The sequence below is a fragment of the Monodon monoceros genome, unplaced genomic scaffold (genome assembly GCF_005190385.1).
Source record: "Monodon monoceros isolate NGI ecotype Baffin Bay Population unplaced genomic scaffold, NGI_Narwhal_1 Super_Scaffold_15, whole genome shotgun sequence".
In the NCBI taxonomy this organism is placed as follows: Eukaryota; Metazoa; Chordata; class Mammalia; order Artiodactyla; family Monodontidae; genus Monodon; species Monodon monoceros.
Genome location: NW_021703771.1, coordinates 85,946,203 through 85,962,856, shown reverse-complemented (window position 1 = coordinate 85,962,856; position 16,654 = coordinate 85,946,203). Strand labels below are relative to the sequence as shown.

The window sequence follows — 16,654 nt, the reverse complement described above, 5'->3', positions numbered from 1 at the left end:
TGATCGTGCAGGAGAAGCAGAGATGAGCACCCCCACCCCCCACCACCACCCCGCCGGCGAGCTCTGACCCCTCCGACCTTCCTCCAAGGACAGAAATCCACACAGATAACCTCTCTCCACCTTTGTCCTTCAGGAGAGTAGATAATGCTCAGAGGATTAAAGGGTGGTGCAAGGTACAACCTCTCCCTAATAATAATAATAAAAAAAGAAACAACACAGTAGCAAAAGACAGGAGGGCAGGCGGGAGCCCAGGCCCTTCCCAAGGGGGACGCAGGGAAGGAGAACTGGACATTTATGTCCTAAGGGGATGCAGGGAAGTGGAAATCTACTGTTGACAGTGTCAGGCTTTGCACAGACACCATTCCTTTTAATTCTAACAAAAACTCAGCAACGTGTATGATGTGATACTTATTGGTTCCACTTTATAGATTAAAAAACTGAGGCCTGGGGGGTTTGAATAACTTGCCAGCTAAAAAGTGGGAGCATACGCCTGGTTGCAAGGCCTGAGTTCCTCGCCACGCCCTGGCTCGGAGGGCTGGAGGGCAGGAACCCGGACACTGGACCCGGCGGACGGACAGTCCATGAGATGCTCCTTCCGAAAGGGCTTCATGGTTAAGGAAGTTTGGGAAATGCTACGTAGAATAAGCTCCTTTTATGCTCTCATTCACGGGAGCTTAGTAAAGGCTCTCTCGGAAGAGCTGCAGAAAAAAATAACCTTGTCTGATTCAAATAAGTTTTTGAAAACCTTTGACCTAGAAAACTGCTCTCACCATTTCCCCCCTAAAAACTCCAGAGGACACAGGAGTTGGGGAAAGCTGTCCGTCTCCACGGTGTGTGGAGCCTGTTTCCCCGTGACCAGCAGCCAGCGACTGTGGGTGACACCCGGGCACCTTGGGAGGATTCAGCTCCTCTCACCTTTCCGTGGATGGGTTCTGTCCGTTGATGATTGCCTGAGTCACACATTTCCACACGAAGGGCAAAACAGTGATGTTTCTATTTTCTTTATTTCTTTGCCATTTATTCACTAGCAAATTACTGAATCGCTAGGCAGAGTGAAGATTCCTGGCCTGTGAAGTGTGTGGTTTCCCTGACCTCAGCACTAGAACATAACCTGGGAGGAATCTCATTCTCCAAGCCCTGTGGGCAGCGCAGCTGGGGGCAGCGCAGCCGATTAATTTCAGGCCAGACAGGAAGAGCTAACTTGGCTAAGATATTATGCCTTCAGATTCAAAAAGGTACTTTGGCTTTTGAATTTAAGTGTCATGGCTCTCGTCAAAGTCCTGGAGTTGCTTGGTTTACTCTAAGTTAACCAAACTGACCCGTGCCTGCCTAACCGGAACCCAAGAAAGGCAGGTGTTGGGACAAAAGAAAACTGGGCAGAAGGACAAAAACAAGACCTCTTTACATTTATGACACTTTTATCATCCACTAAGTACTTCCTCAGATGTTTCCTCTTTTCATCATAACAGATTATATGATCTGTGACCTGTGGAATTCAGTGTGTCAGCTCATAATTAGACCTACTGTTTAATTTTTTTTTTCTATTTTGATACTTAGGTGAGAAAATACAGCTTGTTTATACCATATGGAAGCTCTTCTACTGTACGAAGCATCGCGGAGCTGCGTGCCGTGAAGCTCTCCACGGGACACCCAGCCAGGGGACATCCCCGCCCTTCTACAGCACAAGCACTGCCGTTGCACACACCGTATGTAAAACACAGTCCGTACTAACAGAGCTGGCCATGAGGGTGCTCTGAACCCGGGGCCAGCCTCCCTCCAACCTCTGGCTTCAGCAATCTGTCAAAGCTCACAGTCTGCTCCTCAGCCAACAGGGAAGCTCAGAGCGCAGCCTCGGCGGTGACTGCCTTTCCTGGACTTGGATGGGCATGAGGGTTCCCACTCACTGCTAGGCCTTTGCAGTCACTTTCGCAAACCTGGGATTCAAAGTAGCCAGTGACGTCTGCATCTTCACCTCCCATACTCTGTCCGTGCAGGGACCACGGAGGGTTGGGCCTTTCTGAAGATTTAGGAATAATGTAGCTGGGTTTCTTATCTACTGTTATGTTTTCTTATACATTAGCCCATACTGCCTGCTCCATATTTAAAGCAGCAAAGATACTATTAACATGAAATCCTCTTTGTCCCAACATCTGAAATAGTGGAGAAAGTATGGCTCTCAGAGTAAGAGAACTGGGTTCAGATCCCAGGTTAGCTACTTAGTAGGACATTTATATATTCCTTTATCCAGTATATTCCTATACTTAAATACTCCAGTTGACATTCCTCCACACAATGGGAAACCAATGGAAAGCTCAAAGGCCCAGCTGAGGCCCAAATGGGAAAGCTGAGTCTTCGAGGCCGGCCGAGAGAGGACAGCAGTAATTGGGACAGATGACCTCAGCAGCCTTCCTCCAAGTGCTGTCACTTGACAATGAGGCTCAGGGCTCCACTCTGGACCTCCTGAGGCTTTGAGGTTGGGGGCTCTTCTGACAGCTCAAGTTTCAGAACCACTGCTCATGAGGGAAAGAAAAACATTAGGGGATAAGACTGAACCACTGAGATCCAGGAGCCCCTTCTCACATGGCAGGGGGCCAGGAGCCCCTTCTCACACGGCAGGGGGCAGACACAGTTTGGTTTTATTTAAAAAGCCCTTCAGTTTCCTTACACCCACCTTCTGGGTTGATGTGAGGAGGAGAAATTACATTTGAAAAGTGCCTCTTGGGACCTCCCTGGTGGCGCAGTGGTTAAGAATCCGCCTGCGAAAGCAGGGGACATGGGTTCGAGCCCTGGTCCGGGAAGATCCCACATGCTGCAGAGCAACTAAGCCCGTGCGCCACAACTACTGAGCCCGCGTGCCACAACTACTGCAGCCCGCGTGCCTAGAGCCTGTGCTCCGCAACGAGAAGCCAGCGCAATGAGAAGCCCGCGCACCACAACGAAGAGTAGCCCCCGCTCGACGGAACTAGAGAAAGCCCATGCGCAGCAACAAAGACCCAACACAGCCAAAAATAAATAAATAAAGTGCCTCTTGGTCAACAAATGGGAGGTATTAATGATATTATGAATAATAAAGACTGCTTTGGTCCTTCTAGGTCGTACATTCCTCTCTCCACCATAAAGCACCAGTGGAATCCAACGGCCTTCCTGGTGTTATTATGGGATTGCAACATTATGTATTAAGATATACTTTCACAGAAGATCAAGGTTAGGTGTGACCCATAGACAGCCTAACAGGAAATAAATCTGATTCAATGAAACGATTGCTATTTTAACTCTCAAAGGCATTTTGTTTCTTCTTTAATGCTTTTTATTTTGAATAGACAGCATATGTTCATTTTACACGCTTCAAAAGGAACAAGGGTATACAGTGAAGTTTCCCTCCATCCCTCACCCCCTTAGCCCTCCCTACAGGTAGACACTAACATTTCTCCTCTATCTTTGGAGACAAATTTATACTTTCTTTGTCCCTATGTACAAATGACTGGCATACTTCACACAGGATTCTGCACCTTGATTTTTTTCCCTATAAATTTTAAAGATCTTTCCATATCAGCACACATAGTTCCCTTATTCTTTTAAACTACCGTATAGTATTCGATGATGGAATGGATGCACCACGATTTATTTCACTCTGTCCCTTTGCTGGATATGTAACTCATTTCCAATCCTTCCATATCAAAAATAATGGTGTTTACATTCCAACTGAAGTCCTTGCTAGAGATGCCCAAGGGTCTCTGCCCCCATGCTCTCATCCGGGGCATTTTAGATGACGCAGCCATCTACAGTTTTGGCCAGGGTAAAACATTTACAGTAAACAAAAACAAAACAAAGCCCTTAACAGCCGGAGCCTCCCACGTCTCCCTCTCCACGCGGTGCGCCCCACACGTGGCGCTGCGGTTCCCGCGCTGGTCCAGAGCTAGCGGACCTGCTCTCCGGCACGTATAGCGGCAACTGCGGACGCAGCCCGCGCGCCGCTGCTGCGCTCCTCCCGGCGCCCACCTCCAATCTGGAGCCTGCAGGCCCGGGCGGCCGCGGGGGCTCGCGGAGGCTGCAAAGGCCCACGAGATGCGGGCGGCAGGCAGTCCCGCGCGCCCTCGGACAATCATCTGCCCGCCCGGAGCGCGCCAGCGCGGGTGCCTGGCAACCGCCAGCCAATCGCCGCCGGACCCCGGCCGTTTTACGGCAGCAAGCCTCGCCCCCACGCGCTGCCGAGGGGCGGGGAGGAGGTGTGCGGCGAGCGCGAGCCAATCCGTGCCGCCGCCTCCCGCCCTGCGCCCTCTCATTGGCCCAGAGTCAGGTGGCGGGCCGCGACCGTACGGTGGGGCCGAGCTGTCGTGAGGCTCGCCGGCGAGCGGTTGTGGTGTCCGCGCTGTCCGCTCCGCCGGGTGTCATTGGGCTCCGAGGAGCGGCGCCGAGGGCACCGCGGGCGGCCTGGTGTCTGGCACGGCCATGGCGGGCGCGCTGGTGCGGAAGGCGGCGGACTATGTCCGGAGCAAGGACTTCCGGGACTACCTCATGAGGTGACGAGTCCCCGGGGCCGGACCCACCGAGGGGTCCGGGGTGCGGAGCCGACGCCACCGGGACGAGGGGCCGCGAGGGTGCGGGCAGCGGGGTGGGCTCCGCGCAGCGGGGCGGGGATTCCGGGGCGGCGGGGCGGTGGGTTGCGGACAGCGGGGTTGGGGCTCCCGGCCGCGGGGCGGGAGTCCAGGCAGCCGGGCGGGGTCCCGGGGTAGTGGCGCCTGGGGCTCCGGACAGTGGGGCAGCGGGGCAGGCCGGAGCCCCGGCGGGGGGACCCCCACCCCGGCGCGGGCGGGCGCCGAGAGCGGGCCCGGTCCGGCGAGTGGGGCCGGGGCTCCGGCTCGCTGCACCTGCTCGGCAGGTGTGTGCCCAGGTGTGCGGCGGACCTGCCCCGGGCGCGGGCTGGGAGGGCGCGTCCCGGCATCGCTCGGTGGAAGGTGAGCCCCAGGTACTCCTTTTCCGCGACAAGGGCACTGAGCCTTTCCGGTCGACCTCGCCCTTCGGATTTCGCAGCTTCAGGACGTCAAGCGTGGGACGGAATCAAATCTAACATACGAATATTCTGCCAACCAAGGGCATACTTTTTAATATTCTGCTTTCCATTAAGTCTTTATTTTCAATGAGAAAGAAAGGGCAGTGGCGGGATGAAAAGCCTACTTCCTATGTTTTATTTTATTTTTTGGCTTCGCCGCTCGTCAGGCGGGGTCCTAATCCCGCCCCCGCACAGGGACCACCTGCGCCCCCTGCATTGGAAGCGCTAGTCTTAACCACTGGACCTCCAGGGAAGTCCCACTTTCTGTATTTTATTTTCGCCTGTAATCTTGAGATGCTTGCTTTTTATTTCATTTATTTAATATAACTTTAAAACCGTCTTAATATAGTTTATTTAGGTGTATACATTTTAGTTTTTCTTTGTGTGATTTTTTTTAAAACCTAGGTTAGTGTAGGGCTGCAGTATTTTTCAACAGGTTAGTGTAGTAAAGAGGTGAAGTGATGACAGCTGAGGAGAAATAACTATCCATAGGGTACAGTATGAAGGCAGCTTCATTTTACCAGTAAAAGAAAAAAAAAGGATTATTTTTTTAAATTCTGAATTTTATTGCAAATACTGCTTGCTTGTAATTTTAAAGGGCAGTAGGGTAAGAAAAATAATTGTCTGCCACGTGGTAAATTTGGAAACAGAAGCTTCACTCTTGACTTTCCAAAAATGAACTTTGTGTACTTGCATAGGACCATGGTTAATTAGGATAGATGTTTAGCACAGCGGAGCAGAGTATGTGTCAGAGTAACGTGTTGGGGAGATCGGAGGAAAGTGGTCATGGGAGGCTGTGTTATTAGTCCCTGCAGTCAAGTTTCTCTATGACTTCAAATATTACCTTAGGTTTTACTAATGTTTCTCCTTTGTATGAGCCTTCCTAATAGTTAAGTACAGCTAAGGGTAAAACTGTATGACGTAATTAAGAATAAAGTCGTATCCATATTAGAAATATGCTGACGATTACCTAGCGTTCTATTACACAAGAAGAATTTGTAAAATATATGTATTTTCAATGAAGAGAGTTAGCCCTGCTTTTCTAAATGTATGTTTTTTTTACTAGACAGGTGTCTGTGAGCCAGGTATTTCAACTGAATACTTTGATATATGGTCTAACCTTTTTTCGAAGATTAAGTTCATGTAGCTTTAATGTTTACATGCCTTTTCTAGTATTGCTTTAATTGTATCAAGCTCTGACTAAATGAGGAAAAAAAGAGAATTGCAGTGTCCAGGAATAGTGCTGCCTGGTAGGACATCCAGCTAGGATTCTGAAGAATGACTTCTAGCCGAGGGATCCCCAGCAGGCAATCCCAGTGGACTTTGTTACCCTGTCTGTGAGATGGGTTTAATGACAGTGCCCTGTCTGGTTGGGTTGTTGAGAAAATTAAACCAGATGAGGGATGTGAAAATACTTGGAAACCCCAAATCACTACGTATTTCTAGTATATCTTGCTATTTTTGTAGCAGAAACATTTTAAAAAGTGTACTGATATGGGAAAAGTTAAAATCTTAAGTGTGAGTGTTACTGAACAGAACTTGAGTCTGTGCACCCGACACACAGCAAAGCCGGTCTCCTGACACTGGTTGTGGGGAAGGAAAGTGCAGCGTTTACCGCAGGGCGCCTGCCAACCAAGGAGAAGGGGCAACTCATGCTCAAGAGACGCAAACTCCCAGATGGCTTAAAGGGAGGGGTTTTTAAAGACACATTAGGAGTGAGGGTTGCAGGGTGCGTGATCAGTTTGTGGACTTTCTTCTGACTGGTGGGTGGTGAGGTAACAGGGTGATATTTTGGGAATCTCAATGTCAACCTTCTGGTTCCAGCTAGTCTGAAGGCTACTTCTTGTGGTGGGAATGTAGTGACCATCCTCCACCTGGGTGGGAGCCTTAGCTCCTGCAGAACAACTCAAAGATATGTGTTAGATTGATATGTGTATCCCTTCAGGAGGAACTAGGGCTCTGTTTTATCGCTGAACTATTGTTTAAGCTGTCATTACTTTTCTTGCTTAACTGCTTTTCCTTCTTCCTGCATTCCCTCACTTCCCTCGTTAGTAACTGCTTGAGTCCGCCCTTGGGAACCTGGGTAAGGCCTGGAAGACTAAAGCCTTTTTCTACAACAAGAAACGGGGGACACAGAGGGGCTTTTGTACTCAGGAAGGCCCTGCAGGGTCCTGCTCATTTTCATGAGGCGTAAAGCTCTGCGATTTTGACTTGGAAGTCCTTCTGTGGACTGAACAGGTGAAGTGAGATGTCCACTGGCCTTGTCTTCCCTGCTGCTCCTGGCAGCAGTGGGACTTCATGCCAGCCTGCAGAGCAGTGATTGAGTGACTGGGCTGATATCAAAACGCTCAGCAGCAGCTCTTTCGTTAGCTTTTCCTCCAGAAAGGAGTCCCTTCTCCCCAGCATTTATTAGAGGAACGTTTCCCCTGTTTGTTCCTCTAGTCTTCTTGCTTACGGCCCCTGCTTTGCTTTGGCAAATAAATAAAGCCATAAGGAGACAATTTCATATTCTCTTCCAATCAGAGACGGGGCCCTGTGCCTTCTCGCCTCGTCAATCATTTGCACTCCTGAACAACTCAAGCTCTCTAGCGTTCTTTTTATAGCCTGCCGAAGGGGTGTAGAGGTTTTCCAAACTAGAGCTGCTCTAGAATTTTTAAAGTCATTTTATTAACAACATAGTTGAAGTTTTTAGCAAAGATTTAAAGTCATATTTTACATAGATTATAACCTCCTGTCAATTACATTTTATGGATAAGACTGAAATGTCTTTCTTACTAAAGTGAATTTCCAAGTGTATTTTAAAATGTTGATTTTTTTTTTTCATCGAGGAACAGGAGTTAGAAGAACAGGCTGTAACCAAAGGCAGTGTGTGGACTTTGATTGGATCTGATATGGGAAAAAACAGCTATAAACGGCATTACTGGGACAACTGGGGCATTTAACTTGGGTCTTAGTATTAAACTGTTAAGTAATTCCTGACAGTTTTTGTTGGAAGCGATGGCAGTAGTATTACACCTATAGGTGATGGGTTTGATGATGGGTTTGCAGCCCAGCCCGTTTGCTTTCCAGCTGTGTAGTCTTGGACAAATTGCTTGGTGTTGGGGCTTTGGTAGCTGTTTGACAACACAGCACAGCGCTGTGTATATTACAAAAGTAAATGTTCTATTGTTATTGTTATCAGTATTCCATGTTTAATCCCTGGGCTCCCAGTGCTCCTTCTGATGCCTTCCATCCTTCCTTTCACTGATTTCTTCTTACTTACTTTAATGAAAATCTTGAATCAAGAACCTCCTGGATCTCTATTATCGTTTTGTTTTGTTTTTTTAAATAAGCTATTTCCTCACATACGTTATTGGTGGAGTAAAAGAAGATAGCTGTCTCTTTTTTGCCCTTATTCTCCCTCCTGAATTTTGGTTAAGAGAAATAAATTAGAACGAGCGACTAAGTTTTGAGGTAGGATGTATGTTCTAGTGGCTGAGTCGGTCAAGGTCTGTGTGTATTTATCCTAGAGATTTACTCCCCTCCCTCAGAGAAGTGAACAGAGGTATACGTGCACATATGTATTTGGATATATGTGCAAAGAATGCTTCCTTAGGTAGAACCTAGATCACGAGTATTTGAAAATCAGTTAATCAGTCAGCATGCTCTTGTAAATCCGAAGTGAGTCGGCTGTTGGCGGTGAATATTCTCCAGTTAATGAGGTTATCTATTCTAAGTTATTTTAACTTCTTAGTTTCCAGGAGAGCTTTAAGAATTTGTATTTACTACCCAAGTGAGAAGTTGCAGTGGAAAACAGGGAGTCTTTCACAAGTTATAGGATATTAGAGCTGGAATGGACCTCAGACATCAGGTAGTCCAACACTTCATCTGCCATATGGAAAAACAGATCCAAACCAGGCGGAAAAGTTGAGACCCTCTGGATGCCAAACCTGTGAAGCCAAAACAGGAATGTCATTAAGGTGACATTAAGATTTAAAGGGAAATGGTTATGCACAAAAGTGGTTTTGAAAAGAAGGTTTCAGGTACTTTGTTTGCGCCTGCTTTTCCTGTGTCTGCCTCCCTTCTCTGCCCTGCTGCTTGCATTCCCGGCCCTGGCCTTACTTCCCTGCATGTGAGTGGCCTCAGAGAGTCACTGAGACTGGAAGTGTTGGAGTCTCTTTTCTGCCGCCCAGTTTAGTTTTGACCATCTAAATACAGCTGAATATCGCACACTCTGATTGTTAAAACTCCCTCTCATTTTAACTTGGGCTAGAAAATGAGGTACAAGTTGCTGAGCATAACTGAAATGGCAGTGAGCGTTTTCAGCCTGTAGGAGGACTGCAGTCTAGAGCGTCTCCAAGCCTTACCCCGCTCTCAGTGATGACATAAACAGACTATGCTGGGCTGCCACTTAGATCCTTCCAGTACTGTGTAAGCAAGTTATAAATTACTCACAGTACTTTCAGAGAAAGCTAACAGTCACTGCCAGTAATTTTAGGAAAGGAAGAAACAGATTGGCAATGCCGAGAAGACACTGAGAAAATAAAAATGAGCTTAGAAGAAACCTGGAGCCAAACAAACAGTATTCCAAATTAAGGAGAAACAGAGGATAAAGTTTATTCAGGGTAGTCATCCTCCTTTGTCACCTCCATCATCATTCTTAACGGCGGAGATCGGTTTTTCCTCCACAAGAATTCAAGGTCATAAGTGAACCAAGAAAACCCTTATGCATTTTGAGGTTGTTTTAACCTTCACTGAAATAAAATACAGGCAACATACCGAATAAAGAGAAAGTCAAGGGTATTTTCCACACAGTTTTAACATTATTGTCCGCCAACTGCAGTTTGTGTTGCTTATAAGTTTATCTTTCTTTGGAACAGAAACTAATACATACTAGGAAGCTTTTCTTGTCCAGTTTGGCTCTGCACAAGTATGCTTCTCAGATTTTTTGCCTGAGTACTTGATGCATGTTTTGGACACAGTTCTGACATAGAATTAAGGGATGCTGAGTTGTGGCTTTTTGTATTTCCCAGGGATGTTTAGAATAAATTTATCCTCAGATTGGCTTATCGTCATTAAACCTCTATTAAAGTGATGTGATCAACATTATTTTTGCGGTCACTTTCACATAGGACTTTGGGATTGAGCAGGGTACGATGGCAGAAGTTACTCCTCCTTCGCACTCCTTTATAACCTGCCTGTTGTAAAATAGGGTAGAATTTGAACTATTGCACAACTCAAGGAAAGAGTCCTGAATTGAAAACTCAGTTATCTCCGAGCTGACAATTTCGATTTTAAGAAACACATCTTTTAAAATATTTTTGTAGGAAAAAAATGTGCCATTGGTAATTTATAGATAAATAAAAGGCCTGTGTTCAGATCCTGAACAAAGGAGAGTGACACCACAGGTGACTATAGTCCATAAACTACTGGATCCTGCCCTCTGACCTGATAAGGGACTCACCCTCTCTGCCGTCCAAACACTGTGCTCAGCTTGGACTTGCTGTGAAATACAATCTTGGCAACGTAATTTGTTACCGCAGTTGAAACATTATCTATTAAAACAGTGCACTTAACATTGAAAGACGGACTCTTTCTAGGCTGTTCGTATTTCATAACAGAACCTATTTGAAGTATATTATTAGCATCGTCAACAACTACTCTCATGCTGGAGATTAGAACCTCCTTGACCTCTACATCAAAACAACTAGCGGAGCTGTTTGGACGAGACAGTGTGTATAGAGGATTTTATCATTTTATTTCAGTAATTCTTTCAGGAGCTACACTTTTAAGAGTTTGCCTTATCAGAACAATTAAGCTATATCCTGAAAAGAAGAATTGCCATCTCAGAAGTAAAAGTAATTCGACGTATTTCTGAATGGTATTAATTTTAACATTCAGGAAAACAATTCACTTAACATTAGAAGACTTTTCTCTTCATTCATTCAGCAAACATTTTTTGAGTGCCTTGTGAATTCTGGGCACCACTTGGGCCAGAGTTTCAGCTGTGAACAGAATATGGAATTACACGCCTATTTTTAGGAGCTTACATTTTGGTGAGAGCCTGTTGGTACGTAAAAATGGAAAGTCCGTTGCTGGTAGAATTCTGCAGCATTGTGCTTCTCTCCAACTTGTCATTTTCAAAGAAATGCCCCCTATAAGCCCGTGCTGTCCAGTCTGAGAGCCACAAGCCCCAGGTGGCAGGGGAGCTCGTGGAGGGTGGCCAGTCCAAGCTGAGCTGTGCAGCGGTGTCAACACCCACCGAACACCGGATCTCGGAGACTCAGTGCCGAAAAAGAATGTAAAATACCTCATCAGTAGGTTGTTATTGATTACGTGTTCGAATTAAAATATTTAGAAATGTTGGAATAAATAATAAAATTAACTCCTGTTGTTTTTCACTTTTGTTAACATGACTTCTGGAAATTTTTAAATTTCATGTGACTCCTGTTCGTGACTTGCATTATATTCCTGTTGGATAGCTCCACTCTAAGGATTAAGTTTACGTTTCATAAAATTAAGGTTTACTTTCATTAGGTCAAAGTTATTGACCTAATATCACTAGATCTTCTCAAGGAAAAGAAAAGAATATGTGCTGCTAGTGTTGTAGTTCTGTTACTGAAACTTGAATACATGTATGAGGTTAAAGTAACCGAAATCTTTCAAAGCATCTGATCTTTTTTTTTTTCCCCTCATGTCTCTCCTGTCTGAACCTCGGTGACTCCTCACAAAATAGTACGGTAAGAACCTGTCGCTACTTCATATCAGGCTTCTGCAGACTTTCGGCATTAACAGAGTATGGACAGGAGACAGCCATCATGCCACATCCTTGTGGGTCCCGGGCTAAGGGCACCTCCAGTGACCCCTCGGTCCTCCGGTTCCACTCTGGACACTAACTTCTCTGCAGGACCAGTGCATTGACTCATGAATATCTGACAGAGCACAGACCAAACATGTATTCCGGGAACGGGAAGTGAGAACTCGAGTCTTGTACTCGATAGAAAAGATGTATTATTAACTTTCTGTGGTTAGATATTTTAGTAACTAGTGTTGAAATTATCTTTACCTTTTATGTTCTTTTTATGAACTGTCTCAAGTATATCTCAATGCTTATAATCACGAGTGTATATATAGCCCTTAACTTGCAGAGCGCTGCTTCATATAACCCTACACTCACCACAGTAAAACTCTGAATACTGTCTTGTGACCAGAAGTCCCCCGGGCTGCCTCAGGTTTCAGATTTATGCCGTGGCCTCTTACTACCTGGCCGCAGCTGTGAGCGCAGACGCCTGGCACGGCTGAGCCCCTCAGGGCAGCCCTGAGGGTGCGCGTAATGCGGGGGTCTGGGGGCCACCGCACAGAGTAGAGCAGAGCGGTGGGAAGTGATTAAACAGCCAAGCGATGGGAATAGACTGACGTGGCCAAAAAAAGGAGGAGAGAAACATCACTGGAGTAACAGAGAGTTGAAAGTGAAGGGACACAAAGGAAAGCACAGGAGGGGAAACAGGCGGGTAGGTGAGGAGGGATAGATACTCCATCACCAGAGGTCTGGAGGATGAGGAAGGAGGAAAATGGCCAGGCTTCATCTAGGTACAAGAGACATTAAAGTGTCAGCAATGAGTAGCTGAGACAGAATCCAGTCTGAAAGCAGGAGGACTAAATAGCCCTCCCCAGAACCTCAAAGATCTTTACCAACTGTGCCTGAGGTGCGGCGCCCATCACTCAGGTGTGGGATTCTGCAGTGCTCACCATGCTGGCAGTAGAACAGCTCTGACAGTTTTATAGCTATTTAAGGCAGAGGCCTCGTGCTTACATTAAACACGTTATGTAAATGTTTCAAAATATTCTTAAATCATGACGAAGGTAATTCTCACTTATTCTTGCATTTCCTTGTTTCTCATTCTTACGGAGTTTTTGGATTTTAATGACTCTTGGTCAGTATTAGAAACGCAGGTCTAGAAAGGTACTTTGCAGTCTGCGTGTATCTTAAATGCTCTGATAGGCAGAAATAAAGCACTGTTTAATGTTCTGATAACTGAAAAGGGTCTTCACCCAACAGTGTGTGGTTTCCTTCATATTTTATTTTATTTTTTGTTTTTCACTTTTTTTTTGGCCGTGCTGCACTGCTTCCGGGATCTTAGTTCCCCATCCAGGGATGGAACCCGGGCCAGGGCAGTGAAAGCACCAAGTCCTAACCGTTGGACCGCCAGGGAACTCTCCCTCCTTCATATTTTAAGGCATTATTTGCAAATCGTACATAAATAAAACAATTTTTAATTTAATGGGGAAAGCCCCTGGACTTATTTCAACCTCAGAAGTTAAACTAAATTGCATGTTGCTACTGTTCAACGTGGACAACTTCATTTCGGTACCCTGGGATGGCCGTGGTCGTACATGAGAAACTCCTGATCCATTTCTTAAATATAGGCTGTTCCTATTGCTTCAAAATTAATTTTCAGTTTAATTTCTCATTATCTGGGGGTCTGGGTGTAGATTTTTAGGTTCTCTGATCTTCATATAGCTCGTATGAGCTGAAAAGCAAGTTCTCCCCTTATTAAGTTACTTTCTTCAGAAAAAGTATCCAACTTAGGGTCTGCATTTTAAGAGATGTTGACAAATAAATACCTTAATGAAAATTTGAAAAAAGTTTGATAGATTTAAACGTTACATTACAGAGAATGGTCGTAACAGGTTTAAGTTGTAGCAAGAGTGACTTGTGTAAGAATTGAATCTCATTTGAAAATTCTCTAAACGGGACGGTCTGAGATTACTTAGTTGTGATCTGGAAGCTGGTAGGGACCTTGGTAAAGTGTCTGATCCCTTCTGGTTTGGGGCTCTCACCTTGTGAGAAATGCTGATTCATAGGCCCGTACTTGCACACTGAACGCCTGCGCGGTAACCTTCCCCAGTTAACCGCACATTGCACGTCACTGTTTAAGAGAAGTTGTAGCTGTTCATGCTCTGTCTTCACTTTTCCTCTTCTTTCTCCCCTCATTTTTTTACAGCACTTTTGGGGCCCAGTAGCCAACTGGGGTCTTCCCATTGCCGCCATCAATGACATGAAAAAGTCTCCGGAGATTATCAGTGGGCGGATGACATTTGGTAAGGATGCAGATTTGAATAATTGGGAGGATCTTTATATATAAAATTATAGCATAATACAGCTCCTGCTTACATTTCAAGTTTGTAGCACCAGACACTAAAGTCACTATTAGAAAGTAACGTAAAGCGCCTGACGTCATTGATGGGCGTTACTCCTCACGGTAAGGAAGGAAAAGGGTTACTGTAGTTGGAAGTATTTGTTAAGGTCCCGTTTGCCTTTCAGATGTAGTCCCCCTAGTTAAGGAGTGTGTCCTCTTGAACTTTATGTGGAAAAGGTATCTTAAAGTTTACTTGAAATCCTGATATTTGAACATAAAACTTGTGGAGGGGATTAAATAGCAGTTCTTTCAGGTAAGGGACTATAAACCACTCTAGGGGACAGAAAAGGAGGTTAGAACTGATGTCAGTTTACCGCCATTACGTTCTTTGACTGTTTAATTAATAAGTAACAGAATACCTAACGGGAGCCACCCGTCTGATGAGTTTCCCATTCGTGGAAGCATCTGAGCAATAGCTTTCATCATCTGTAAAGGTTTTAGCAGAAGAGGTTCTTTTTTTGAGGCAGTTGAGCCCCGGCAGCCCTCAGCTGGAGGCTGTAGGTCACTGTCCTGCATGTCCCCGGCAGCCCTCTGCTGTTACTCGCTGACGTTCATGAGATTCGCCTACAAGGTGCAGCCTCGCAACTGGCTGCTGTTCGCCTGCCACGCCACCAACGAGGTAGCCCAGCTCACCCAGGGGGGACGGCTGCTCCGGCACGAGTAAGTAGATCCCGCTGAGCCTTTGTGTTCTGAGGAGCTGGGGACGCCTGTGTGTGTCGTGGGGCTGTGACTGTGCAGCTGGGGAGACTCGATGCAGAGCAGAAATACGCTGAGAAGCGACTGCGCCGTTGAGACAGTGCGATGAGAATTCACTTATCAAACATGAAAATTAGCATGAAATAGGGTATTACTGTTCTTATGACATCATGAGTTGAAATACACGTTGACGTAAAGGTGTCTTCTTAAAGCCCTCCAAGGCCTTCGAGGCTGGCGGTGAAGTTTTGTTTCTCATTGCGTTTGTCTTTGTGCTGCTTCCCAGGATGTCTAAAAATGCCTCAGCATAACGATGGAAAATGAAGAACCGGCTTCTTGAAGGAGTGGCGCTGCCAGCTGCTGCTGCGTCCCAGAGTCCACCCTAGTGGGTAGTCTTGCTAAGAGAAACATGCGGAATGCTATTTTTACTAACCAGACGATTCTTCTAGAGATAGCAGGGAGTTCCCAAACCCACTCAAGTACTGAATGTTTTACTTCTCTTCAGAAGGCGCAGCTCCCATATGCGATCAATGTAATGATCCCCAGTGATGGTTCTGTCTGCAGTAATATGTATGTTATCTGTGAGAAGTTACTTAATGAAAAACCGAAGAGAACAAAATTTGTAACCATCAGCATTTAAGTACTCAGAAATCCTGACCTTTCGTTTAATGACCATGAGACAGCTGGCAGCTGGCCACATAGCTAAAATCACATTGCCAGTGTTTGAAAAGGTATTTGTGTTTCCATGCAGTGTGTATATTGAAATGCTGTAAATTAATGGCAATAAATGATCTAAATATTTGTCAAATGAGCATGATTAAATGCCTTATTAAGAAATGAAGAACTATATCCCTAAAAGGTCAGTTACAGGTGAAAAGTGGAGCTCCTTGAAAATGATTAAGATGGCTAGGGAAGTGACAAGCTGGGGGCCAGTTTCGGGAAGGCATCCACGTTCCCAGCTATTCATAATGCGCTCTTGCAATGGGCAGATATTAGAAAAGGCACCCAGCACTGCGCCTAGAACTGCCCCGAACTAGCTGACTGCAGGCTGCCCGGAAGCATCCTGGGCTTGAGTTTCCCCCCGAGGCAGGTCAGCTAACGTCTGCGCTGTTTCCAGGGAAGCCGTGGGGCTTGCAGGCCCACAGCACGCGTCGACGGCCTGGTGGCCAGTGCCGCGCTGGGCCCCGGGAGTGGAGGCTGACCTCTGGACGGGGAGCCAGCTCTGCAGGGCAGGGGTGGACCCGCGGCCCGAGAGCGTCCTGAGAGCACAGTCCTCACGCCTCAGGTCACATCACGCACTTAGTTGGAGTTTTTCAACCTTCACCGTGAACGTGAGCACGGTTTCCCATCTCCTGGCAATAGTGGACGAGAGCAGCAGGCGCAGGGCTGACGTCGGCGGGTCTGTGTCCCAGCACCTCCTCAGCTAGCCTGTCCCCTCTGAACCATTCCTGTCACTTTTTCTTTCCTTCAGAGGCGTTACACCGCTTTCAAAGCGCTTTCGGATGCGTTCCTTGAGCCACACGCAGCCCTGTGAAGCCGGACTGGTGCGCTTCCACACGGGGTACAAGGGGGTGTGCGTGGCAGGGCCTCCTGACACGCCGGCTGCGTCTGCCCCGCCACCCGGGGCTGGGGGCCCTCAGGCTCATTCCTCCACAGCTCGCTGGAGTTGAGGGTGGTTGAAAGCAGCTGGCGATAAGAGCCCAGATGGGTTTAATTCAGTTAAAACCGTGCG

At 46.6% G+C, this 16,654-nt stretch overlaps 1 protein-coding gene across 1 annotated transcript; it reads left to right on the top strand.

Annotated features, from left to right (window-relative positions):
- Positions 1-4,313: 4,313 nt before the first annotated feature.
- On the top strand, positions 4,314-15,725 carry MPC1 (mitochondrial pyruvate carrier 1). Its single transcript, XM_029224112.1, has 5 exons — positions 4,314-4,520; positions 11,766-11,769; positions 14,035-14,131; positions 14,757-14,889; positions 15,209-15,725. Exons 1-5 carry the CDS (start codon positions 4,450-4,452, stop codon positions 15,231-15,233), a joined length of 330 nt encoding a protein of 109 aa, XP_029079945.1. The 5' UTR covers positions 4,314-4,449; the 3' UTR covers positions 15,234-15,725.
- Positions 15,726-16,654: the final 929 nt, after the last annotated feature.

Excerpts from the sequence above, each read along its gene's own strand:
- MPC1 (XM_029224112.1), top strand. The coding sequence starts at position 4,450 with ATGGCGGGCGCGCTGGTGCGGAAGGCGGCGGACTATGTCCGGAGCAAG. Across the intron at positions 14,132-14,756 it reads CAGTGGGCGGATGACATTTG|CCCTCTGCTGTTACTCGCTG; the intron begins GTAAGGATGCAG and ends TGTCCCCGGCAG. Across the intron at positions 14,890-15,208 it reads GGACGGCTGCTCCGGCACGA|GATGTCTAAAAATGCCTCAG; the intron begins GTAAGTAGATCC and ends GCTGCTTCCCAG.